Source organism: Megascapheus bottae, chromosome 22, assembly GCF_031878675.1.
Source record: "Megascapheus bottae isolate mThoBot1 chromosome 22, mThoBot2.hap1, whole genome shotgun sequence".
Lineage (NCBI taxonomy): Eukaryota > Metazoa > Chordata > Mammalia > Rodentia > Geomyidae > Megascapheus > Megascapheus bottae.
This window is the reverse complement of record NC_143530.1, coordinates 27,445,480-27,472,161: the sequence shown is the minus strand read 5'-3', so window position 1 is coordinate 27,472,161 and position 26,682 is coordinate 27,445,480. Positions and strand designations below refer to the sequence as shown.

The 26,682-nt window shown below is 40.1% G+C and overlaps 3 protein-coding genes across 9 annotated transcripts in view; 2 read left to right on the top strand and 1 right to left on the bottom strand.

Annotated features, from left to right (window-relative positions):
- Prp4k (pre-mRNA processing factor kinase PRP4K) overlaps positions 1-2,851 on the top strand; it is a 35,044-nt gene extending 32,193 nt beyond the window's left edge. The window contains exons 15-17 of one of the 4 annotated variants that reach the window (XR_016539333.1): positions 533-1,265; positions 2,339-2,425; positions 2,689-2,851. Coding sequence is in view for 1 of the 4 variants with exons in the window: in XM_090356399.1 (XP_090212525.1) it covers positions 533-736 (204 nt within the window). In the remaining 3 variants the exon portion in view is untranslated. Of the gene's footprint in view, positions 1-532; positions 2,028-2,338; positions 2,426-2,688 lie in introns of those variants that run through there. The other 3 variants (XR_016539332.1, XR_016539331.1, XM_090356399.1) reach the window with 3 other exon arrangements.
- On the bottom strand, positions 83-22,355 carry Fam217a (family with sequence similarity 217 member A). Of its 4 annotated transcripts, none has more exons than XM_090356401.1 (9): positions 22,263-22,355; positions 18,330-18,562; positions 18,118-18,234; positions 16,411-16,498; positions 15,033-15,117; positions 14,892-14,905; positions 13,986-14,053; positions 9,512-10,695; positions 83-361 (listed from the first exon to the last, which is right to left on the bottom strand). In XM_090356401.1, the coding sequence occupies exons 1-9, from the start codon at positions 22,278-22,280 to the stop codon at positions 318-320; spliced, it is 1,851 nt and encodes a 616-aa protein (XP_090212527.1). In that variant the 5' UTR covers positions 22,281-22,355; the 3' UTR covers positions 83-317. The 4 variants fall into 4 exon arrangements, with proteins under 4 accessions (XP_090212527.1, XP_090212530.1, XP_090212526.1 ...); XM_090356400.1 differs by lacking the exon at positions 83-361 and adding an exon at positions 2,863-3,258; XM_090356404.1 differs by lacking the exons at positions 83-361; positions 18,118-18,234 and adding an exon at positions 2,862-3,258.
- A 458-nt stretch (positions 22,356-22,813) lies between these two features.
- LOC150048413 (testis expressed protein 56-like) overlaps positions 22,814-26,682 on the top strand; it is a 34,165-nt gene continuing 30,296 nt past the window's right edge. The window contains exon 1 of the mRNA XM_090356398.1: positions 22,814-23,104. Coding sequence (XP_090212524.1) covers positions 22,921-23,104 — 184 coding nt within the window. The 5' untranslated portion in view covers positions 22,814-22,920. The remainder of the gene's footprint in view (positions 23,105-26,682) is intronic.

Sequence of the window (26,682 nt, the reverse complement as noted above, 5' to 3'; positions counted from 1 at the left end):
ACAGAGACAGAGACAGAGAGGGGGGGGCAGGCAGCGAGAGAGAGAGAGAGAGAGAAAGAGAGAGAGAGAGAGAGAGAGCGAGCACACGCATGTGTGCACGTGCATGCGGGCGTTATATACCCAAAGTCTCACTAAAACACACAGTCCATATATGGGTTGAAATAATGAGTTCTTTGTGCTTGCCCTCACTATATTTTATCCCTACTTTTCATCACAGCACTCCAGGACATTTGTTGGCTGTTTAGGTGTCACCTCTAGCCACCTGAGTATTGTTGGGGAAGGCACAGCTCAGGCAGTGGGCTCTTAACGATCCGTTTTCATTGTTCACTCTGGAGCCATTTCCATTCAAGTTTTTTAGTTGCTGTTTAAAAAGATGTAAGAAATAGAGAAGACACATGAATGTTTTAAAAGAGTAGCTGATCAGGATTTGTATAAATACCTTTCTAATGTTTATGGTAGACAAAAGTCTAATTTATGTCAATGTACATTTAGTAACTTATTTAGAGATATACATTGTAAAAATTATTTTTAGGAGAAAGTTACTGTCATGAGCACCATTAACCCAACTAAGGACCTGTTGGCTGACTTGATTGGGTGCCAGCGACTTCCTGAAGACCAACGTAAAAAAGTACACCAACTAAAGGACTTGTTGGACCAGATTCTAATGTTGGACCCAGCCAAACGAATTAGCATCAACCAGGCCCTACAGCATGCATTCATCCAGGAAAAAATTTAAAATGAGATGAAGATACTCCAAGGGTTTGAGTAATTAAATACAAAGACTGAAGAAATTTCACAGCAGTTTATTATTAATGTATATAAACTTATAAATATATTTCTCCAACAAATTTGAGGAAGCATGATATATTTGAATTAACACCAAGGGTGATATTCCTTTTAGAAATGCTAGTTGTTTTGTGTCTTATGTGAAATTTCACCATTGAACTGTTTAATTGGCAAGACTGCACAAGTTACAGTACTAATGTATATGGTTGCAGTTCCCATAAAAGACAAAAGCATCTGTTTCAAGTAGTAATATTGGGTGGTTGATTTGTTAGCAGACTTGGCTTCATTTTGGTCTTCGGATACAATGGCCAGCATAAATGCTGTTTATATTCACGTTTTCCTAGGTGTGTGTGTGCAGGCCACAGCAGCATGCCCTTGGTGTAGTCAGTGCCGAAGGGGGTCTGTTCCTTCTTGAGCCTGCCTGCAGGGATGGTCTCCTCTTTTAAAGCAGGTTGTGTACAACATTCAGTACACTGAAGGTAAGCTAAACCATCAACATCACTGGTGTTTAAGATGTTATTTTATTGGAATAATAATTGACAAATGAGGGATATTAGCTTTGTGGCAGAATTCCCTGCATGTTTGATAACTGATCTCATTTTATTTTTTTGGCATTGCAACTGTGGCATACTTACAATTTCTGTTCTGTTCATCACATGTAAAATTTGAAGAGTACGCGCTTGATGGGTAGAGCGCCTTCAGTGTACTGTTTCTTATTAACTTTCCTTTTTTAAATCAACTTGCTATAGACTTTCTATACATTTTGTTAAATACAGTTCCTAGCAACATAGAAACAATGCATAGTTTCATTTACTAATTACAATGTTGAGGCCTGCTTCTGAAAGTCCTCATATTTAAAGGTTAGATAGACAACATAATGAAATTTTTAACTATTTGTATGTCATTTTTGAAAGTGTACTGCTTTATGGTAAAAATGTTTTTCATTTGTTCATTGTTTTCATTATTTGTGATCATGTTGTCTTTCGATACAGGCATAAACCTTCCACTCTTGAACAAAGCAGCTGCTTTTTAAAAGCGGTAATTGCTTCTTTACCTTTTATTTCTTTTGTAAATGAAGCTTTTCTTTAAAAATGTGACTTTGAAGTGTTGTCTATTGCATAAAACAGTTGACACTCACTGTAAAGTGAAGATTGTTCCTCTGCATGTGGAGTGGACCATGCAGGTTTCTGTATGTTCTCAGTATGCATCACTAGATAATAAAGGCTTTTGTGAACAAGGCATTTGTAGCCATTTTTAAAAGATTTTTGTCTTCAGTGCTGGTAAGTCAGGTAAACCGAAAATAGTTAAAAGTAACCTTTGTCTTTCTCCTGAAAGTAATTGAAAGTATTATTTCTTAAAGACATAGATCTGGCCAAAGCTTATCATTTTATTAATAATTAGGGTCCTATACTTATTTCATCCAAAAATAAGTCCTACAGATATTGTCAGCTTACAGTTTAGTGAGATTATTCCTGTAGGTTACTGGGTATCATTCAGGATTTAACTAATGTTTCTGCTATTTTCTCACTTTTCCTTTTGATGGTGCGGAAAGAGAAAAAGGAAAACGGGGCACAGGCCATTCAACGCCTTCTCCAAGGGGTCTGATTTGCTGAGACACCAGCTTCACCTTCTTAACAAGGTTATTTCTGACAGCATGTGTAGATAAACATTTAGCAACAGTTTTAAACAAAATCATGTAAATCAGCTTGGTTTTGCAACACAAAGGATTCATATTTTTACCATGGTAGAAAAGAATTGTCAGAACTATATGTAATCATTCCTGTTTGGGGGGTAAGTTAATGCTTTGTCTCCCTGAGGAGGAGTATGTAAAGTAAACAAACAGATCTTAGGGGTTTAAATAATACTTTTAAATTGTAAATGGGATTTTTTTTATTTACCCAGGCACCTAATTACAACAAGCATGCACATTTTGGTGCATTCAAGAATGGAAAATCAGAATAGCAGCATTCTCCTGGTGGGTTTTGTTCCATTTAAAGACATGAAATGAACTACACAGCCAGGAAGGTGATAGAGATATAATAAGCCACCTCTGAACCCATGCCCCATCTCTTCATGGTTTAGACTTACTAAAATAAATGTAAGGTGATTCCATCTGCAGGTCGAGTGAAGCCTTTTAAATTAAGGCATCACAGGTGCAGCTTCTCCACCTTAATGACTGGATAGTGATTCTCCCACCATTACTTTATTTGGTGATAATATGCTGCATATTCAAATCTTTTGTAGTTATTTTCACTCAAAATAGTTGACATTTTGGTGTTTCTGGTGGTTTTCATGGCTTCATTTTATGTAATTATTTAGTAAGTTAACTTCCACTAGAAACAGTTCATGCCTCAAAACTATTAGTCCTTCTTTAAAAAAAAAACAAAGTTGCTTGTTACTTGTTCTTTGTGTTTTAGGTGCAGCTCAGTGGAAGATGATGACAACCAGAAGACATGAGCTCAGGTTTCTGTCCTATAAAAGATTAAAAAAAATGAATTCTCATTTAATTCTTGTCTTAATTTTTTGAGTTTTCAGCATTATGATTTGGGTTTTGTTAGTGTTTGATATTTAGAGTGGTGTTGCTACTGTGGTATTTTGTCTGTAAAGTGTTCATTTGCCCATATTTCCTGCCATGTTCCCTCCCTCAAAAATAAAAACACCACTCAACTTCAGTCATGTGAAGAAGTGAGATCCTGCATAACAACGCACAGTGGTCAAAATAATCCTAAGGATTATTAGAAAGACAGGAGCTGCAGAAATACGGGGCATCTAAAGATGCTCTGTAGCTTCAAGAAGGTGCAAGAGGTCTCAAGAACACTATTCAATTTTGGTATCTGTTCTCTGACTTTTACCAAGTCATGGTCTAAAAATAGGTCAAATATATTCACAACCATTAAATAAAGAGAAAGATGGTAATGTATGTTTTTCCATATTTGTAAATTTAACATTCCTAGATTTATCCATTTGGAAGGAACCTTGTAAACTGCCTGACACACATAAACACAGTTTTGATTTCATAATTTTCCTGTGGCAGAATTTTTGTAACTCCCTAAAACCTTTGTTAGATTGAGGTGATTTAGTAGGTGATCTACTTAACAAACTTGCATTCATGTTTCAGAACAATACTTTTCAAATAAAATTGTCTCATGAAATTTTGGCTTTTTAAATATTTGATGGGAGAAATGATAAGTGATTATCAGACTTCAGGCTTCATGAGTCTTAAGCATAGCTCCCAAAGATGTCATAGTTTTTCCCCTAGGGTTAGATGGAGTAATATAGGTCTACATTCTATGTAAACTTGGTTCTCAGAGGCCATCAGAAATGAGAGGGTGTTGAGATTTTAAACGAGAGTCTCCTGTCATAAATAAGACCCCTTAGTATTTGTATTTACCCTTATGTCGTTACTTTTACATCTTGTGAGGTCAGGGTGGTAGCTCACTGGTAAGAGTAATTGTCTAGAGTGCCCAAGGTGTTCAATTCCTAGCACTACCAAAGATAATCAGCATCCTGTTCATTTCCCAATGGCTGTCTCATTTCACTCCTTTCTAAATTGTTCTGTGTGGTAAGGCAATATAATTTTGACTTGATATTGGAACTACTTTTTTTCTAAATTTCCCAAGAAAATACTCAAGACATTTTTACAGTACAAAGTATGTGATGCTTTATAGGATGTGGTAGAGATGGTGAAATGTAATGTTCACAGTTTTGTTCCAGATCTGCATTCCTGCTACTCTGCTTTACTTGTACTCTCATCATAAGCAGAATGCTAGCTAGCTACATAGGTTGAAATAAGAACTCTGAAGTAAAACAAAGAAATTGAGATTTAGGCCAAATGTTGTAAGTGCTGGAGATACATAAAAAACCATATCAAATTTTTAATTTACCTCCTTTAGTTATGACACCATTTGCAGTTGGGCTCCACCACGAATATACTTTTGTGTGCTAGTGCTAGCATAAATCCATGTGTGCTTTTTACATGTCAGTGATCTATACAAAATTGACTGCACAGTGTTTTCCAGTTATTTTGAGATATTGTGGATTCCTTACTTTTTCTTCTTCTGTATGTAGGGTAAGGGACTGTTCCTCTGAAGAATCTTTCCATTTAGTGGTCAAGATACAGAAGCTGGTCTCTGAAAGTGCTCACTGTATATCCCAATTGTCCATGGTAGCATTTGAATTGTAACTTGGATTTAAGCAACTTATGTTCCCAAATGACTTGTGGGGAAGCTCAATAAAGATAACTCTTGGTACCATCTTGTCTGCTGTTTAGGCTTTTTTTGTTGTTGATGTTTTTTGTTTTTTGTTTTTTTCCTTTGCTTGAGTTTGGCATTTTACATTTACTTTTCAGTTAGAAAATAAAGCACTTTTTTAATCTGGTGTTTCATAGCTGCTTTGAAAAGTATTTATTCTGTGTTCAAATGTGGTTAGGGACCGGTGGGTTAAAGATATTGGGGTGATAGAGAGTTATGGAGTGTCCAAACTACTGAGCAAAACCTGCCCTTCAGAAAACCTTCAGCATGGAAACAGCTTATCAAAGTTTTCCTCAGTAACATCAGAATGTTTTCAAAGCATTAAGGCCAAGACACTGAAGGCTGGTATATTCGTGAGTCTCATATAGTCCAGTTCTCATTTCTGGCCATGGGAATGTGAATGGTGAGCTGATTTACATTGTCTACAATCATTTCAGTCGGTTGGTTCATTGTTTATATGGAAGCCTTTCACACTGGGCTATGTCTAGTGCATGCAAAGCAAAATTGGAGGGTTGGGAAGCGTCTGTATTGTAAATGAGGCTCAGCCCAGCTGGGGAAGGCATTTCAGGCTGTGACTTTCAGTTTAGGATGGTAGGGATCAGGATCTATCTGAAAGACCTACCTTAGGTGGTACACTTGACAGGTGTGTAGTGTGTGTGTACATGTACTATAAAACCTTTACATTTACATGGCCTCTAAAGAGAATAAACAGAAAAATGCACACGAGTAGTAAGCTGATATGAGAATGTATGGGCTAAGTTCAGCTAAATGTTCATCCAAACTGCTTTGTTAATCTGTGTGTGATATGTTTACAGTCCAGCCAGAATTATGGTAAAGTTGGTTTTGAACAATTTTGTTAGCTTCTAGTTTTCTTGCAATGATGAAGTCACTTTTTTTTTTTTCTTTACCAGTCCTGGGGCTTAACCTCCTGGTCTGGGAAGAGCCTTGGGCTTTCTCAAGGCTAGTGCTCTACCACCAAGCCACAGCACCACTTCCAGCTTTTTCTCTGTGTGTGGTACTAAGGAAATGAACCCAGCCTTCATGCATACTAGGCAAGCATTCTACCACTAGGCCACACTCTTGGCCCCATCCTTGTTTCCTTTGAGCTATGTCTTTCCTGCATCAAGCTGATGTGGCTACTTTTCTGCTTTCTGCAAATTTACTACTTCTGGTCTTATTTTAGGATCTAGGCACATAGAAAAAGATTCTATAATTTTACCTAATGATCTTAAAAATATCAGTCCCTTTGCTCCATAGTTGAGATGGCAGTGTTTCTGCTAGTATTCCTGATATGAAGCTATTTTAGAGTGTAGTTAGGAACCTCTGGTGAGTGTTTAACTAGCTTTTGCTTTTTTAAATTTGCAGTACTAAGGAGTTTAGGGCCTCACACGTGCTAAGTAGCGAAGACTACAGGACTGAAACATGAGGACCTGGCTCAGTAGCTCCTTTAATTTTTTCCTTAGGACCCTGGCTCATTAGCACTCTCCCATCCCATCCTAAATTGACTTATATTTCCAATAAGAATTTGGTGCTTAGCTGGACGCTTGTGGCTCATCCCTGTAATCCTAGTTACTCAAGAGGGTGAGATCTGAATATCAAAAGTTGGAAGCCAGCTTGCAGAGCAGAAATCCATTAAATTCTTGATCTTCATTTAACAAGCAAAAAGCTGGAAGTGTGGCTTAGATCACCTGCCTTGAGTGAAAAACCCATTATGAATGTGAGGCCTGGAATTCAAATGCCAGAACTGGCACACACACACACACACAAACAATGCATAACTTTTGTTTCCATCTCTTTGCCATATGTGTATGTTCTTAGCAGAAGATGTCAAAGCCCATTTTCATTCTAAAGAACTGAAGCTGTCCTTCCATATATAGGATCTGTCCAGTAACTCCACATCCTCTTCATTGTATGGCCTCTGCTTCCATGGTGCACTTTCCTGTCATCTCTCTTTATCCCTTGGTCTGTAAAGTCTGGGTTGATGTCTGTGTTGACCTGTATGTGTCCTTCCTGATATGTTCCTTATAAGAAGTAGGTTGTAGTTTGTTTGACATTGTCATTCCTCCACCAGTCTCATAAGTGCATGAAATAAAGGGTAGTTCATCTGTTTTACCAATTAGAAAAAGCACCAACAATTCAAGGAAAACTTTTTCAAGCATTGGCACTGTTGGGTGACAGGTCTGGCCTAGAATTCTCAGTACAAGTCAGGGTTGTGGCCACTGTCGTTCACAACTATCCCAATGATTGTCAGATAGTTGGCGTGTGGCTGCTCACTAGGTAAGACCACCTGCTACCTATCAGAACAGTGGTGAAGTAGGCAGGCATGACCATTCCCAAGGGTATTAGGAAAATGACATCATAAACCTAAAGGTAGAGGGATGACGATATATGAGAACAAAGAACTGCTCTAAGAATAATCAAAACTTTAAAAATTACATAGATGAGAGTAAAAATGATAGAAATAACAGGGGTTATTGAGAGTTGGAACTGAGTGTAAAAAGTCCTATGAAAGGTTTGCAGTATTGAGACTCATGAGATAGAGGTCAATTCCATTATATTAATTAAGGGTGCCGGGTTAAGTTTTCTACATTACTGTGCTTCAGGAAATTTCTTGTGGTTATTTATCTAAATGCTGTGCCTCTTAAGAGGCCTCAAGTTTATATAAGCCTTATTCTCTTACCAAAGGCAAAAAAAAAAGGGAACTAGCTGGGCACTGGTGGCTCACACATGTAATCCTAGCTATTCAGGAGGCCAAGATCTGAGGATCGGGGTTCAAAGCTGGCCTGGGCAGAAAAGCCCTTGAGAATCATCTCAAATTAACCACCAGAAAACCAGAAGCAGCACTCTGGCTCAAAGTTACAGAGCGCTAGCCTTGCATGAGAAGGTTCAGGGATAGTGCCTAGACTGAATTCAAGCCTTACAACTGATAATAAAAATTTTTTTTTTTTTAAAAAGGAAGCAAGCTACATTTATTCTGCAATGTATGGGTTACCTCAAGCAACCCTAATTCAAATATCCATCTCATGTGGGAGGATGTTACAAAAAAAAATAATAGCCAACATTATGGTACTATAATGCAGCATTACTTGGTACCTGGGAGTAAGTGAAATTTTAACGGTTATTTTGTAATGTTTAGAAGAATCCATTTGAATTCACCAGTCATCCACTTAAAACCAAGTTACAATGTGCCCCCAAAGTATGCATCTATACAACTTGCTGCACTTTTCCTGTGTATCTTTTTGAAGTGTGATCCACAAACATTCTACATTAGAATCACTTGGGGTAGACAGGTCTTGATCATATTGCCCAAACTTGGCTTTCATTTGTGCCTTGAAATCAAGACCAGGACTGACTTTTAAGAAGTTCTCTGATTTTTTGTTGATCTAAAGTTTGCACATCACATCCCTTTTCTGCCAATTAATGGGGGAGCTTTTAGTTTTTTGTGTTTCCCTTACCAGGGTTAAAACTCAAAGCAATATAGAAGCTTGGGAGAAAAATAAACCAGTAATGTGGTTTTGGTTACTTTGTAAACTGTGAGCTTACTGTTCTCCAACACTTTTTAACTATTAGATTTAAATGGATAAAAGTTATTTTCTACCTAAATCTGTAGAAAATTAGTAGTTCTTGTAGATTATAAAGAAGGACCCTAAGAAATAGTTTCTAAGGATTTGGAAGAATCTAATAAAATCCCTTAATGCAACAGCAGCTTCTTAACTTTGATTGGCCAGATGCCCAGAGGTCAGAATGCTAGCATTGTGGAGACAGGAGAGGGGAAAGGAGTCAAAGGGAGAAGACTAAGGAAAATCACTGCAGGTAATAAGGTACATGCTTGCATAATAGGATATAATAAAAGAACTAGCCAGGAATGGTGGTTCACGCCTGTAATCCTAGCTACTCAGAAGGCTGAGATCTGAGGATGAAGTTCAAAGCCAGCCTGGGCACTGAAGAACCAAAGACCCTCATCTCCAATTAATCACTAGAAAACTGGAATTGGGGCTGTGGCTCAAGGGGTAGCCTTGAGCTGAAGAACTCAGGAACAACACCCAGGCCCAAGGGTAGAGCAGTTGCCTTAAGCTGAAGAGCTCAGGGACAGTGCCTAGGCCGAGTTCAAGCCCCATGACTGATGAAAAAGTAAAATAAGAAAAGAATTAACAGAAAGTCAATTATAACATTTATTGACTAGGGAATCATAGCAGAAAACCACAAAAGATTGATAATTCTAATTAGTTTGCCAAGTAAACTATCTCTGCAACCTAACATGCAAAAAGAAAAAAAGGCAAATACCAAGCATGGAAGCCATCTCAACAGTGACCTTCTCACACATCCACTCCATATCTTGCCAAGCAATTATTTGGGGGCTGAGGAGGTTGTTTCTTAATAATAAACTGTGTTCTAGCTGGGCTTTTCAAAACCTTTACTCATACAGTATTGATCTATATGAAAGAGTTATTTTTGAGCAATAGGAGAGTGCTTACCCTTAGCTATAAACGAAGGTGACAAACAATTTAGTTTCTGAATATAGAATGGTCTATTCAGTAGTATACGTCTTTTGTAAAGTTTCTTTTTGCTCCTTGGTGCCTTCATTTCTTCCCTTTGATTTTCAGGATAAGACAGAGGTACAGATGAAATCAGTATTGGGGACCGTGGTGGCAGACATCTTGTTGAGACCATTTTAATTAGTGCTTGAGTTGTTTGCCCAGTAGTAGGCTTGGATGATGACAGTTCTTGACCTGGATTTAAAATTGAACTTTTGGGATTCTTAAAAACATCACAAGTCACAGTCAACTGTTTTGTAGTGGATAAATTTTTTAAAGATGGTGGTCTAGAATTCCATTTGTGTTTGTTAGCATTGCTCCAGTTCCATCTTGAAGCATTTTGTTCAGGCTTGCTGGATCCAGAAATGCTTTTTCTCTTTTCTCGACTTTTATCTACACAAGGCATCTGAAAACTTGAAGGGTCAGGAAGTTTTGGCTGTTTCATTTTCAACACAGCTTTGGAAGAGGTGGGTCGCTCAGAAACAATGGGAGTACAGAAAGTTGACTGTGGTCGTGGCCTCTCTTTTTGTATAGTAGTGTGTTGTAATCTTTCCAGTTCCAATAAACGATTTATCAGGATCCCTAGGGAGCTTTCTGATGGTTCCACTGTCATCTTCCAACTCTCACATTTTGAGACAGCAATTCTGTGCAAGTCCAGAGTATTGAAAGGAGGGGGCAGAAAATCTGGATATGGAAACACATCGACTGGTTCCTCATTGAAAGGTTCTTCCATATTGTCTATTGTTTCTGGCTTTAAGTTCAGCTCCATCTTTTGGGAATAGCTGAATAAAGTATCACTGGCCTTCTCGCTGTCAGATAAATCACTTTCATCTGTTAAATTTTCCTCCAAACTGCTGTGTTCAGATTTTATATTCCAACGAGGGATGGATAAAGTATCACCGCTGTTGTCTATAGTTGAGCTTTCTATAGTTGAGCTTGAACTAATAGGAAACTCATTTCTGGCCTTTAAAAAGTTTCCATCTGCATACGGCCAGTAGAGACCTAAGGGTATCATCACTGGGTGGTCAGCTAGAGTATTTGCTAAAGAGTGGCTTAGACGGAAGATCCTGGAGGTATTAGTGGTTACCTTAATGCCACTTTCCACTGAAGAGTTTTCCAATTCCCTTAAAAAGAAAAAAGTGTCATTATTGACTAGAATTAAAATATCATCTGATATAGAAATAGGTTAAGTTTCAAATTGCATATATACTTTTAAGTAAAGACTGAAACATTGGGTACCCTGTGCAAGCAGAGGAATATTATATTTTGATGGTTTGGTTTTGGTGGGGAAGGGGTGTGAAGGAGGCTATGCCAGCATTGAGGCTTGAACTCAGGGCCTTGTACCTTCGTTTGGCTTTTCTGCTGGTTAGTTTGGAATTAAAAATCTCATGGAATTTTCTGTCCCAGCTTGTTTTGAACTGAAATACTCAGATCTCATCCTCCTGAGTAGCCAGAATTATAAGCATAAGCCACTAGCACTCAGTCACGGGTAGCTATGATACCTAAAAATGGTTAACTGTGGTTATGAATAACCACAAAGGCCAACAATATCTAGCTATAACTATTTACCTGTGTAGTATGTGCAATTCCAGTGTCTGTGAATGAGGATATCAACTCAAAGTGAAATTATAGTGAAATGTTCATTTTTAACCTAGAATTAGATATAAGAACCCTGGCCTGGGATTGAAGTTTGAACTCAGGACCTTGTTTTTGCTGAGCAAGTACCATCTGAACTATGCCCCCATCCTGATAAAAAGAAAAAATTGTATGCCAGTCCTGGAGCAATCCTTGAGATTTTCTGCTCTAGACTAGAGCTCTACCATTTGAGCCACTGCTCTTCTTCTGGCTCTTTTAGTAGTTAATAAACTTTCCTGCCAGAGCGGGGTGTGGGGGGTAACATAATCCCCCCAAAAAATCTCATCCTCCTAAGAAGATAGGATTACAGGCATGAGCCACCAGGACTAGCAGAAAGAATTTTTTTTTTTTTCAGTTGTGGGGCTTGAACTCTGGGCGTGGTCACTGTTCCTGAGCTCTTCAGTTCAAGGCTAGCACTCTACCACTAGAGTCATAACGCCACTTCCAAAAAGAAATTTTTAAAGAAAGGTTTCTGCCCCATTTCTAAGGAAATGGAAAGACTTGGGGAAAAAAAACATATTAAGTGAAATAAGCCAGACCCAAAGGAACATAGGCTCAATGGTTTCCCTCATTTGTAATAATTAGTATAAACCTTGGACTCTCTTAGCAGAGGATTACAATAGCTCAAAACCTAGATACATAGGCCATATAGATTCAGGCTAAATGAAAGGACCTCCAGGATATGGAAATAAGAACTATATAACATGTGATTGTTGTTCTTAATGTACTGTTATCTCTCATCTCTTGTTGTCCTTTAGTTATTCTCATATTGATATAATATTTTACCTTGTTATCTGATATGTTGTATATACATTTATTTGTTTATTTGAAATAGGAAAGGGAAGGGGGGAAGACAATATGGGGAAGGGGTGGGGGAAGGAAATGGTGACAAAAAAAATGAGAAGGGGCATAAATGTTTGTGAAGTTATGCACCTTCTATCTGGTGACTATAACTGTAACCCTTCTATTAATTACAATAAAAAAAGAGAAAAAAAGGAAGGTTTCTATGTTAGCAGAAACTGCAGATTTTGAAAATCATTCTAAAAAAAAGGAAGCCAACAGTGTCTATGAAACAAAAATTGCCTCCAATTTAGAGAAACTAGAGAAAATAGAGAAATTTCTCTATTAATATGCTCTTTTAGGAGAAATACTATTTTTAAAACAAAACTAAAACTACAAAAAAAATCTGGCTGGGCACTGTGACTCATGCCTGTAATTCTAGCTACTCATGAGGCTGAGATCTGAGGATCAAAGTTCAAAGCCAGCTCAGGCACAAAAGGACCTCCAATTAACCTCTAGAAACCAGAAGTGGGGCTTGACTCCAGGTTAGGGCAGTAGCCTTGGGCCAAAGAGCTCAGGGACACTGCCCAGGCCCAGAGTTCAAGCCTCATGACCCACCAAAAAATAAAAATAAAGATCTGGTCATGAAATGCTGAATTTCTATTTTTTTTTTTTTTTGCCAGTCCTGGGCTTGAGCTCAGGGCCTGAGCACTGTCCTTGGATTTTTTCTCAAAGTTAGAACTCTACCACTTGAGCCTCAGCACCACTTCTGGCTTTTTCTAAGTATGTGGTACCAAGGAATCGAACCTGGGTCTTCGTGCATGCTAGGCAAGCACTCTACCATTAGGCCAAACTCCTGGCCCCTCTAATTTGTTTTAAAGTAACTAGAGAGCAAGGTGTTACAGTTCACACCTGTGTTGCCCACTCCTTAGATAAAGGCAGAAGGTTCATTTGAACTCAGAAATTCAAGTTGCGGCTAGGCAACATAGCAGAAAAAAATAAAAGATAACTAGAAATGGAAGATTTGAAGCATTTAATTGATGGGCAGTCTCTGTATATATATTTTTAGAACATCTTAAAGGTAGTATAATCTAAGATGTGGAAAATGCTTTCATCTTCACAGAAAGTGATACAATATGTTCATTTAGCTAAATAGGAATACTGTCTTGCCTTTGAAAAACTCCAGGAAAATCACTTCAAATCTATAGCAGTTAGTAGACACAGTCCATGTACTATATATTATACATGAAATCTGCAGAAGGAAGAAAGTGGTGGGTGGAAGGTGGTAGACAGAGAATGATATGAATAGGAATCCTAGAAATATCAAACACTATATGAAAATGAATTTACTCTTCACTGTATGGCATGTGGAGGGGAAAAATTCTAACATTTCACTGAAGCCAGGTGCTAATGGATCACACCTGTAATCCTAGCTAATCAGGAGACTGAGCTCTTAGGGTCACAATTCAGAGCTAGCCCAGACAGGAAAGTTCATGAAATTCTTATCTACAATTAACTACTAATAGCCAGAAGTGGAGCTGCGGCTCAAGTGGTAGAGCACCAGCCTTCAGTTAAAAAATAAGAGATAGGCCAGGAGTTTGGCCTAACGTTAGAGTGCTTGCCTAGCATGCACAAAGACCCAGGTTCAATTCCTCAGTAACCACATACATAGTAAAAGCTGGAAGTAGTGCTATAGCTCAGGTGGTAGAGTTCTAGCCTTTTGAAAGCCCAAGGACAGTGCGACAGTCTCAGGCCCTGAGTTCAAGCCCGAGGACTAGCAAAAAGAGAGAGAAAGAGAGAGCGCTCCTAGACCTTGAGTTAGATCACCAGCACCAAAAGAAAGTTTTTGTATTGGTATTATAACTGTCATCACTGCAACATCACGATTACTCAGTTTTATCCTCCCAACATCCCTAAGAAGGAAGCTTCAACCCCTCACAGAGAAGGAAGCTGAGGTAAAGAAAGGATAAGATCACTTCTGAAGAATCTGTTTTCTTACCTGTTCTCCATAGTACTTCCTTCATTAAATGGATAACTCCATAAATGAAATATTCTTTGTTTGCTATTCTGACGATAGAAAAATCATGGACAATAATTCAGAAATTGCATGATTTTTTCACCTCCCTCCCTCCCTCTCTTCCTTCCTTCCTTCCTTCCTTCCTTCCTTCCTTCCTTCCTTCCTTCCTTCCTTCCTTCCTTCCCTTCTTCCTTTCTCTCCCTCCCTCCCTCCCTCCCTCCCTCCTTCCTTCCCTACTTCCTTTCTCTCCCTCCCTCTCTCCTTCCCTTTCTTCTGTCCTTTCTTCTTTCCTTCCTCTTTCTTTCCTTCTTTCTTTTGTCCTGGGGCTTGAACTAAGGCCTGGCTACTCTCCCTTAGTTTTTTCACTCATAGCTAGCACTCTACCACTTGAGTCACAGCTCCACTTCTGGCTTTTGATGGTTAACTGAAAATAAGAATCTCATGGACATTCCTGCCCAGACTGGCTTCAAACCATGATCCTTAGATTTCAACCTCCTGAGTAGCTGGAATTATAGGTGTGAACCATTGACACCTACTTAGCTTAGTTTTTAAATAAGATCCTGCATCTTTGCCCAGGCTGACCTGAATGCAATCCTCCTATTTTCTCTTTCTGTGTAGCTGGGATGTCAGCGGCACACTATTATGCCTAGCTTTCATTGACTGGGAAGAGGACTCAAGAACTTTTTGACCAGGTTGGCCTCAAACCATGATCCTCTCAATTCCCTGCAGAGTAGCTAAAATGTGCAAGTATGAGGCATCATGCCCAGGTTACAGAAATACAAGTTTTAAATTTAAGTTTGAAAAGGAAGAAAAACACAAATTTTAAAGAACATGCATATTATTTCAAACAATATATTTTGTGAATTATTTTAAACCAAATATTCTTACCTTGTTAATTTTGCCTAGAAGGATGTATATGAAAAAAATGATAATTAATAGTTACATAAAACAAGTAATACTCCAGACACCACCACCCCTTTGATATAATTAATTATTCCAGCATAAATATACATATTCATGATTTCTTACCACCTGCTGCACTATCCCTTCCAGGTGAGAGGATTTTATTTTCAGAAATGGGTACTTCCAAATCCAACTTCCAGTGAGATAAGTTCTAAAACAATATTTGTTTTAGGATAAACTTCAAGAGTAAAAAAATTATAAAGCTCAAGTACACAATTTTACACCTTTTATAAGGAAAATATGACAAAGGGCACAGAGCTCTATGACCTTCTGCCTCCCAGATGACAGAAGCTATATCCCTGAGGATATTTCTTTTTCTCCTACCAAACCATTACCAGCTTGAGAACGCCTGCTCTTCAGGAAGTGAAAAGAATTTTCCAATCATGTATGATTTCATTCTCATTTTGGTTAAAAATGGCACATAGGATTTGAACGTCGATTTAAAATGTTAACAAAGCAGTTCTAGTGGCTCACACCAGGAATTCTAGTTACTCAAGAAGCTGAGTCTAAGGGTCACAGTGCCAAGCCAGTCAAGGCAGGAAAAGGTTGTAAAACTCTTATCTCCAAAACCACCAAAAAGTCGAAGGGCCTGGCTTAGTGGCAGAGTACCTAATTAGCGAGTGTGTGAGGCCCTCTATCTGGTCCCCAGCACTGGAAAAATAAATACGGAATATTGCTATAGATTTTGATTCCAGAGGCTGAACATGAGGCCAGGCTTCTTATGCTCTGTGTTTTGGGGGTCACATATAAGAGAAAGAGCCTTATATTTAAACCAACAAAGTGAACTTTGTGAAAACTGACCTATTTGCAAAGCAAAATTAACAAATGTATCAACTGGTAAGAAAGGTTCATCCACTGGTTATAAAAATATTTTAAGGTTGTGAAGTTGTTAGATAGTTTTGATATCCAGCATGCCTTACTAATTTTTTTCACCAGAATACCCTGCAAGCAAATAAAAAAATGACTGTTGCTTGATTGCTGACAAGGGAGCATTTTTTTTTTTTTGCCAGTCCTGGGGCTGGAACTCAGAGCTTGAGCTCTCAAAGCTAGAGCTCTACCACTTGAGCCACAGAACCACTTCTGGCTTGTTTTGTTTTGGTTTATTTTTTGTATGTGGTACCAAGGAATTGAACTAGGTCTTCATGCATGCTAGACAAGCACTCTACCACTAGGCCATGCTCCCGGCCCAGCATCTTTATACTGAAATACATTTGCAATTAAGAATGTTTTGAGGTTTAGGGAGATGCTAAAGCTTTTCCCTTCATTAAAAGAAAGCAATATTCCCTCCATTGGCTATCTCCAGTATGCCAACGGGCATATTGGAAATATGCACAGGAAGAGACAGCAACAAGCAAGATTACCTCTGCAGGAAGATTCAGTGGGAGTTACGTGTCAGCAATGGGAGCTGCTGCCCAAAGCACAAGTTCAAGAACATCTGCCATACCTCCTGAGTGATGCTTGACTCCTGGAAGTTAGTGTCATAACTCTCACCAGTTCTTCTCTCCATTTTGTTGTAGCTGCTCCTCTGTCTCCTATACAGGTTGTAGGACAGACATACATAGGGGTAAGGTCTACATTTGTAGACCTTCAGTGTGAACTTGAGCTGGACACTAGGGGCTCATGCCTATAATCCTAGCTACTGGGAAGGCTGAAATCTGAGGATAGTGTTTTGAAATGTTCCCAGCCAAGAAAGTCCAAATTAATCACCATTAGCTGGAAGTGGAACTACGGCTCAAGTGGTAATGTGTCATCTTGGAGTGAAAAAGCTAGGGACAGCATCCAGGTTCTGAGCTTGAGCCCCAGGTGGGTGGGGATGGGGGTCGGATGTGGGGGGGAGAGCATATGCCTTGGTTCCCCATCTAAAGGAGGCCAAGAAAAATGCTAAGAGGGCCTGGGATGTAGTTCAGAAGGAGTGCTAGCCTGACCTGTTCATGGCCCTGTGTTCCAGCCTCAGCCCACTTTTAACCCTACTTACAAAGCAGAGAACTGTGGGAATAGGGTAAAGGTAACCCTATGAACTCAACAGGAAACAAAATGGCCTAGACAAGGGTGAGCTGGGAGGTCAAACTGTCAGAGACTAAGAAATTAAAGTTAGAGGTGAGAAAGAAGGTATTAAATAAGAAAAATGACCTAGGCAGGACATGGTGACTCATGCCTGTAATCCTAGCTACTTAGGAGGCTGAGATCTGAGGATCAAGGTTCAAAGTCAGCCCAGGCACAAAAGAACTGAGACTCTTATCTCCAATTAACCTCTAAAAAAATGGGAAGCGGGGCTTGGCTCCAGGGTAGGGCAGTAGCCTTGAGCTGAAGAGCTCAGGGACAATGTCCAGGCCCAGGAGTAGGGCGATACCTTTGAGCTGAAGAGCTCAGGCTGAGTTCAAGCTCTATGACCCACAAAAAGAAAGAAAGAGAAAGAAAGAAAGAAAGAAAGAAAGAAAGAAAGAAAGAAAGAAAGAAGGAAAGAAAGAAAGAGGAAAGAAGAGAAAAGAAAAGAAAAGAAAAGAAAAGAAAAGAAAAGAAAAGAAAAGGGACCTTTAAATTGGGAAAAGAATAGGGTGGAATTTATGACAGGGACCCAAGCTTGGTGTTAACTACACAAAACAAAAAGTAATACATTTTAAAGCAAAACCAGCCTCACCTATGGGCAAAATAAGAATCTCAGGCAGGTGCAGGAGACAGTAAACATTCAAACTACCGTCCTGTCTACAATACCCACTGCCATTTAAGGGAAAAGCATTTGTGAAATAAAGGAGAATAAAGCCATCAGTGGATTTAAGGATATCTGAGAAAAATGACAAATTCACTGTCTTATCTCTGGCTGATGATTACATTGTATTATCTACTAGAAATAAACTTGTATCTAGATCCACCTGCCAGATCCATTTGCTCTGGGGTTGAAGCAGGTAGGAGGAATCCAGCTGCTGAGCAGGGTAAACTGCTTAGGCATCCCCTTGGGTGTGTGTCCTGGGAAGGAACCCTGCAAGAGACCCTTGTGACTGCATTCTAGGGGAAGAAGCATCAGGGTTGCATAGGGATAGGGAGGAGATGACCAAAGAGGACCCCCACGAGAGAGGTTCCCACTCCTTCCCCATTATCATCGGCCTCAGTGGCAGCAGATGGGGTACAAGTGGCTAGGGCTGGGGCATCTTACCCCTCAGTGCAGCTGGTCCATGTGTCATTCCCGTTGTCCTCTCTGGGGGTACCCCAAGGCCCGGGTCCCTCCCTGTGTGCCCCAGTCTGTGCAGGTGGCCCATCCACCTCGGTCTTCCTGTAGCAGGAGGATGCCTGGACTTAGCTGTTTTCCTAGTCATACAGCACAAGGTCATTTTGCATTTTCATCTAATTTCCTGTGTCAGAACTTACTTTCTGGAACCAGGAAAAGTGGGGCTGGAATCCTCTCTCTGGTCCTCTGGAGTCTCCCATCTCATCTGGTGTGAGCCAAACACTCTCTTCAGGACACTTCCTTTGAGAAACTTTGACATCATCTTCTCCCTCCGAACATTACTGAATACTCTGCCTTCTGGAAGCCAGCTGATCTTGTCCCATCCACCGTGGCCCAATGACAGAGAAAGATGATCAGGAGAATCGAGAGCCCTCTTTGGAACAACAAAAAACAGCAATTGCTATTTACCCAAGAGTTACAAATAAAGATCTACCCAACTAGAAAAACAACCCAGAGTGCTCATACCCTGAGGGATCAATTTAGTCAATCATCGGCTAGTCATAGCAGCCCACGGTCAGGCATGGAAGACTCCTGGCAGAAAGAAGCAGAGCTTGGTAGAGGAGAATTTGCTCTAATCTGTCCTTGGAAAGGAAATTATAAGTTATTTTTTCTGCCAGTCCTGGGGCTTGAACTCAAGCCTGAGCACTGTCCTTGGGCTTTCTCAAGGCTGAAGCTCTACCACGTGAGCCACAGCACCACTTCTGGCTTTTTCTATGTATGTGGTACCAAGGAATTGAATTCTGGGTCTTCGTGCATGCTAAGCCAGACTCTACCACTAGGCCAGACTCCTGGCCCCAGAAATCATAAGTTATTAAAAATCTTGCAGGGCATTGGCAGCTCACAACTGTGATCCTAGCTACTCAGGAGGCTGAGATCTGAAGACTGCAGTTCAGAGAGGGTCTTGAGGCATAACTGGAGGTATGGCTTAGGTGATAAAACATCAGCCTTGAATGAACAAATCATGGGAGGGCGAGAGGCCCTGAGTTCAAGCTCCAGGACACAGCATGTGACCAAAAATTAATTAATTAATTAACATGACAAAATAAGGAATATAAAACAGCATCTTGAAAAACTCAACAATATACTGGATGGAATTACAAATCAGATGAATTGGTCCTGTGAGACTCAGCATCCTAGGCTGAGGCCTGATGGTTTGAACTATGGTTACACAGAAGACCACTTGCCAGGCTGGTTTATGGTTGCTAGCAATCATTCTGAGCAGGACTCTTTCTACCACATCAGAATTAGAGAAAGGGAATGTAAGATAGATATGCAAGATGGATATCTAAATTATATGTGTTTGTATATTATATATTTATATATATATTAAAATATCTATCTGCCTCTCTCTCTCTCTCTCTCTCTCATCACATTTTCTTCCTCTACTCATCTACTAATGGATACTTGGGTTGCTTACTCACTCTGGTGGTTACATCAAAAGTAGGAGTTCAGGTATCTCTTCCACACACCGACCTTATTCCCGTTAGTGAATGCCCTTAGTGAGATTGCTGAGTTTTCAGCAGTTGAACTTCCATACTGCTTTTCATAATGATTGTGCTCCTATAAATCCACCTTTGATGAATGAATTCCTTTCTTCTTCATCCTTGCTAGCAGTTTTAATTTGATACTAGGAAAGGTTGTGGGTCCTCATCTCTTGCTCTCTCTCTCTCTCCCTTCCTTTTGCCTTCTATTCCTAATCGTTTTTGTTGTGATTATTGTTGTTGCTGTTTGAGAGAATGCGGAAGGGGCTCTGCTTAAGGAGCTATGGAAGTCAGAGAAACATCAAAGGCCAGGTGGAATGTGGAATGGGGAGGTGAGCTTGTGTGAAAAATGAGCCATGTGGATTGATGGAATACTCACCTGTGTGAAATTCTAATCATGGTCTGAAAAAGAGCCCAGTTAACAAAACCCATGGAAAGGAAGACAGCCTGGAAGGTAAATGGTAAGCTAGATTTCTCTCACCCTAATCTTGGAGGGCTTTGGGCTTGTATTTCCCAAGGCGTAGGATTCAGCTGGTTGAGCATATCCATGTAACCTCAACACATGAATGTATGTGCTACCTTAAGTAACATAGAGACTTGACTGACATGCATGCGCCGTCTTTTGTGGCCATCCTTGACCAGATGACATTTTTGTCTAGAGATAGGATAAATAAGCATCACTGGAGGTCAGAGATGGTGGGGTGCAGCAGCTGCTGCTGCTACTGCTGCTGCTGCTGCTGAGGAACAGAATGTAAACTGAGCAGAATGACGCTGGGGCTGCTTGGGCAGAGTCAGAATCTATGTTGGGATAGGGCAGTGATGTAGTTTGGCCTAATGACAAAATCTCTGGACAGAGAGCTTAGAATAAACATGATCTCCATTTGTCTGGTTTCTTTCTGTGGATTTCCCAAACCAAAGGAGAATCCAAAAACCACTTTTGTGTGACAGTTCCCCTAGTCCTATAAAAGCATAAAAGTCTGTGCCCAACCCCCATGCCAGCAGAGCAGTGACAGCAGCACTAGGTTTCTCTGGCTAGCTGCCTGCCCTGTGCCACTCTCTTGTCTCTCCTATTTTCCTATCTCAGTAAATTGTTTTTTCTTAATTCACAGCTCCCAAAAATCCAGTCAGGATTTGGTAATGTAGCTGCAGGAGATTGAAGTGGATTGTGGTCTTCTTACAAAAGCAGAGGGTCTTCTGAGACCCACCGTTAGGTGAGACCACCACCCAACATCTGGGCATCCTGCCCATGCTCTTTTTGGACACTATTTTTGCTCCTAGAAAAGCTCTGTGCCATACAGGTCCTAGAGTTACTTTGAGATGAAGAATGTCCTCTGTCTTCTTCAGGGCTGGCTTGGAATAAACCTATTTCCTTCCATCAGTTTCTGTCTTCATGGTTTGCATCAGAGCAATGATCAGTGCAAACCTTAACATTCCATTAACAGTAACAAGTGGATTTAAAAGTACATTTTGCTGGGGAGCATGGTCGAGTGCTTGCTTAGCCTGTACAAAGGCCTGGCTTCAATTCTTCAGTACCACATACACAGAAAAGGCCAGAAGTGGTGCTGTGGCACAAGTGGCAGAAGGCTAGCCTTGAGCAAAAAGTATCCAAGGATAGTGCCCAGGTCCTCAGTTCAAGCTCCAGGACTGGCAAAATAAATAAATGAATAAATAAAAGGTACATCTTAATTGTGGCCGACTTTTGGTTTCAACCAGGCCAACAATCTTTAGAGACAGCTAGTGGCATTCCAGCTGTCACTATTTAGAGCAAATGTGGGTTAATTCACATGGCATATACAGAATCACCTTTATTTTCCTGTAAAGTAAGTTTTAATTGTTACAGAATTTAAATGCACAATAGCTAATATTATCAAAGCCCTGAAGAACTACAGTGGAATAGATTACTATGTGACAGATTTCTATGTTGGTTTGGCTTGTTCTTTTCTATTTATGAAAATGAAGGTTTAACATAATGTATTCTACTTTGCTTGGAAAAAAGAAACCAGGGGATTTGTATTTCAGATGTGAGAGTTTTCTGTGAAAAAATACCCATATAATTACCAGATTTACATTGTATTTAAGTCACAAAATATTTTAATGATTGTTTAAATTAAAAGTACTAGTGTTGCTTAATATGTGTGTGCATGTGTGTACATGCATACACACACATGATTCAGTAGTAGAATTTAAATTCAGGGCCAGCACTAGATGCCACCACCACCCAGGTCTTAGATGTTCTTTCTATTTTTCTTTAACCATTTTTCAGTGTTTCCCACTCTATTCACAAACAGTTGAGTAATTACAGAGACTCTGGCTCATTGGATGGCAACTAGAGCATCTGAAATAAAAGAGTAGCTCTAACCAACACTACTGTTTGCAATTTTTGCCCTAAATCAGGAGTAAGTCTTGGTAGCTTCCAACTTGTTTAGAGTAGTGATAAAATTTAGTGGTTTCTGACTATTTATTTAGAACCTCTTTAGTACACTGAAGAATGGACTTTTACCAGAAAGTCTCCTATTAAACATTTTTATTTACTTTCTTTGTTTCTTTGATGCTACTTTAGCTAAGAGAATAAGAAATAGTTAGGCCTCTTACCTGTGCTAATCTGGACATTTCCTTAGTTTTGGACCATGAGGCTCTTCTTCAGTTGTCACAGGGTGTGCTGGTGTTAACTAACTCTCTCTCTCTATCTCTCTCTCTCTCCCTCCCTCCTTCCCTCCCTCCCTCCCTCTTTCCCTCTCTCCCTCCCTCCCTCCCTCCCTCCCTCCCTCCCTTCCTCTCTTCCTCTTCCTTTGTCTCCCTCTCTCTGCCTTATAGGTCTGTGGAATCTTAAATATACATATACATATACATGTATAGGATGCAAAGCCACTCTGAAGTGTCAGATGGGAAAATATTATGGCTGTGTTCCCAGCAGTCTCCCTCCTTCCTTTTAGACAAGCTATCTTTTCTCCTTAGAACTCATCCATATTCAGACAGGAAGGAAGATGGAATTTCTGTGGAAAATCCCTAAAGAAGGATTTGGCAGGATAATTTCCATGGACTGTTTTACCCTACTTTGAAGATGCAAGATGAACACTTCAGTGTTCCAGGCCCAATTGTGGAGCATTGTGACTCTCAGAATGTGAAGCAGTCAGAGACCAAGAAGTACGTTCTGTCATCTCTTCTTGGATATGGAGGGATGCTGAGAGGTGCAACCCCAAGATACCTCACTCATCAAATTCTGTTTTGTCTTTGAACTCAGCACGCCATCATGGGAACACCCAGCAACAACCGCCCTCTATTAAAATCCCCACTCCTTAACGAAGAGCAAGGCGGAAACTATACCAATCCTGAAGTCGTGATACCAATCTTCGAAAAACTATCCAAGCTTCACAAGCTGCTTCCCAGTCGTCTGGTAGACACGCTACAATCCTATAGGACTGAGGAGGACAAAGGTAAATGTACATGGGTAGAGGGCAATTGAATTGTTTTTTTGAAAGCAAATATTTTATTTTGATACAAATTCCCAGTTTCAGCCATGAGTAGGTAAAAACAACTTCCTCCTTTCCCTCCCCTTCCTCCTCCTTCCCCTCCCCTACTCCCTCTCCTCTTCCTCCTTCCCCACCTCCTCCCCAACTTTTGTGCCATTATTGGACCTTGAATTCAGGGCCTGAGCTCTGCCCCTTAGTTTTTTCATTCAAGGTTAGTGCTCTACCACTTGAGCCACAACTTCACTTCCAGCTATTCTGTCAGTTAATTGGAGATTAGAATCTCGTGGGCATTTTCTCTCTGGCTGGCTTTGAACTGTGATCTTCAGATCACAGGTTCCTAAGCAGAAGATTTTATTCTTGATATATTAGAGGTGAGGAGTTCTTGAGACTCAAGGACCATCTATGGACTTTCAGGTCCAGGTTCTCAGAGGAATTGACCCTCGCACTGGGATCATTGTCCCTTCCTAATGGTTCTTTAGTGCTTGTAGCCTTTTTAGAAGCCAAGATACATTGGTTTATGTTGTAGGCAAAATATATTTGTGGAATGATGGAAAAAGTCACAGGGAAATATACCAAATGCATGAATTAAGCTTTAGGTTTGACTTCAAAATTAGTAAGACAGCTGGCCACTGGGGGCTCATGCCTGCAATCCTAGCTTCTTAGGAGACTGAGATCTGAAGATTGTGGTTCAAAGCTAGCCCAGATTAGAAGTCCTTGAGAGTCTTATCTCCACGTAACTACCAGAAAACTGGAAGTAGAGCTATTGCTCAGTGGCACAGCACTAGCCTTGAGAAAAAGTGCTCAGGGACAAGGGCCTGAGTTCAAGCCCCATGACCACCACCAACAAAAAATTAGTAAGAAAACTTCCAAGTTAAAAGTAAAGTTTTTACTGTAATCCTAGCTACTCCGGAGGCTGAGATCTGAGGATCAAGGTTCAAAGCCAGTCCCGGCACAAAAGGACCTGAGGCTTTTATCTCCAATTAACCTTTAGAAAATGGGAAGTGGGGCTTGACTCAAGGGTAGCGTGGTAGCCTTGAGCTGAAGAGCTCAGGGACAGTGCCCAGGCCAAGTATAAGCCCCATGACCCACATAAAAACAAAAAGCAAAGTTTTTAAACCAAATTCTTTCACTCTGTTTTCTACCTTTCCTTTCTTCTGTTGACATTTGATACAGCTCAGGATATTTTATCTGATGATTAGAAGTAACCTGCAATTAAATTAAATTTATTCATTTATTTATTGCCAGTCCTGAGCTTGCACTGAGGGGCTGAGCACTGTCTTTGGGCTGTCTCAAGGCTAGAACTCTACCACTTGAGCCTCAGCACTACTTTCAGCTTTTTTCTATGTATGTGGTACTGAGGAATCGAACCCGGATCTTCGTGCATGCTAGGCAAGCCCTCTACCACTAAGCCAAACTCCTGGTCCATCTGCAATTTTATTATTCCTGCTGTTGCTGTTTTTGCTACTGTGGTTGCTATTTTGAAATAGGCTATAGTTTAAGCTGGCTTTACACTTTTGGGCTTACGTGGTCTTCGTGCCTCAGCCTCCTAGAAGCCAAGGCTAAAACTGCAGGCATCTCTCATCCCACCTAGTAGCTAGTAACTTGTGATATTTTATTTGTAGTTTGGGGTGGCCTGCCAGTCCTTAAAGTTGGTCAGGGTAGTTGACAATATGATTGCTTTGTGGAACTGTGTGAAGCCTCCTTCTTTAATTGTTAGTAATTAAGTGGAAAACAGAGGAAGATGATGGCCACCTGTGCCCATGAAGTTAGAAGACAAATAGGAGGCAGAAGATTTGGCTTATGTGACAGATCAACCTGCCTAGCAAGAATGAAGCTTTAAGTTCAAACCTCAGTACAGAAAGAGAAAAAAAATGAGATGAGAGAGAGGGAGAGAGAGAAAATGCAAGCAAGGGAGAAAGAAAGAAAGAGGAAGGAAGAAAGGAAGGAAGGAAGGAAGGAAGGAAGGAAGGAAGGAAGGAAGGAAGGAAGAAAGGAAGGAAGGAAGGAAGAAAGGAAGGAAGGAAGGAGTAAAAAAGCTTCCATAGTGATTAAGATCTGAAAAGGAAGTTAGATATTGATACAGTGGTTTTAAACTGAAAGTTTTGGTCACTTGAATTCTAAATCTCTGAAACTAAGGCATTGTGACTAAATCCTTACATTACAGATGAGCTGACATAACATAAACCACAACTAAAAATATATACAGTCCAATGGAATTCATGGACAGATAATCCACAAGGTGAATTACAAATCCTCAATAAGCATGAAAGATTTAAAAATACTCTGGTCATCAGGAAGTAAAAAATAATTATTAATGTCATCATAATGGTCCAATTTAAAATGACCAATAATGATAAACATGTGAAAAAGTCAGTGTCTTCACAGACTATCAGTAGTTCAATGACATGTTAATTGATTCATATTTTATTTTGAAAAATAATTTGAAAGTCTTTGTCAGTAGCTGAGCACTTGAGACACATCCCTAACATCCTAACTACTGAGGAGACTGAGATCTGGATAACTAGAATTTGAGACCAGCCCAGACAGAAAGGTAATCAAGATTCAAATAACCAGCAAACGTTATTCAAGTGATAACAGCCTAACAACCCTAAGGCCCTGAGTTCAAACCCCAGTACTAATTTTTTTTTAAATTTAAATGATAATAAAACATTGGGTTTTTTTCCTCCTATACTAGGGCTTGAGTTCAGGGTCTCACTCTGTTGCTTGGCTTTTTTTGGCTTAAAGCTGGTGCTCTACCACTTGAGATACAGCTCACCTTTCTAGTTTTTTGCTGATTAATTGGTGATAAGATTCTCCCAGTTCTCTTTCTGGACTGGCTTCAAACTACTAGTCTCAGATCTCTGCCTGCTGAGGAGCTTGGATTCCTCTCTCTGCTTTCACCAGTCTTTGCTTAGGTTGCTGTAACAAAACAGCACAGAGTGAGTAAATAATAAACAAAAGGAATTTGTTTTCTGGTGTTCAAGAGCCTGGGAGTACAACGTCCAAGCAGATTCAATGGCCCGTGAGGATTTTCTGATTCACAGTCTTCTTGCAGTGTCTTTATATGGAGGAAGATGCAAGAGGTTTCACAACTGTTTATGTAAGGTCACAAATCCATTTCCTGAGGCTGTACCCCTATAATTTATGCATCTCCTAAGAGCTCTTCCTCCTGCAGTCTCCAGGGTTAGAATTCCAACATGAATTTTGAGAGGCATAAGCAGCTTTTATACCTTTCCCATACCATAGACTTTCAACCAATTTCAACGAATATGGCCTCATCCTTTGACAGACTCCTTCTTGAGATCCCATTCAAGATGGCTCAAAACCAACTACTAACGCCCGGCTCCAGGAGTGCTCACCTGTAATTCTAGCTACTCAGGAAGCTGAGATCTCAGGATCCCAGTTTGAACCAAGGCTGGAGAAGAACATCTGTAAAACTCTATCCTGAATTAACCAGCAAATATCCAGCAGGGAAGCCATAACTCAAGCTATAGGGCCACAGCTGTGAGAGGAAAAGATAAAGACAGAGTCGAGGTCCTGAG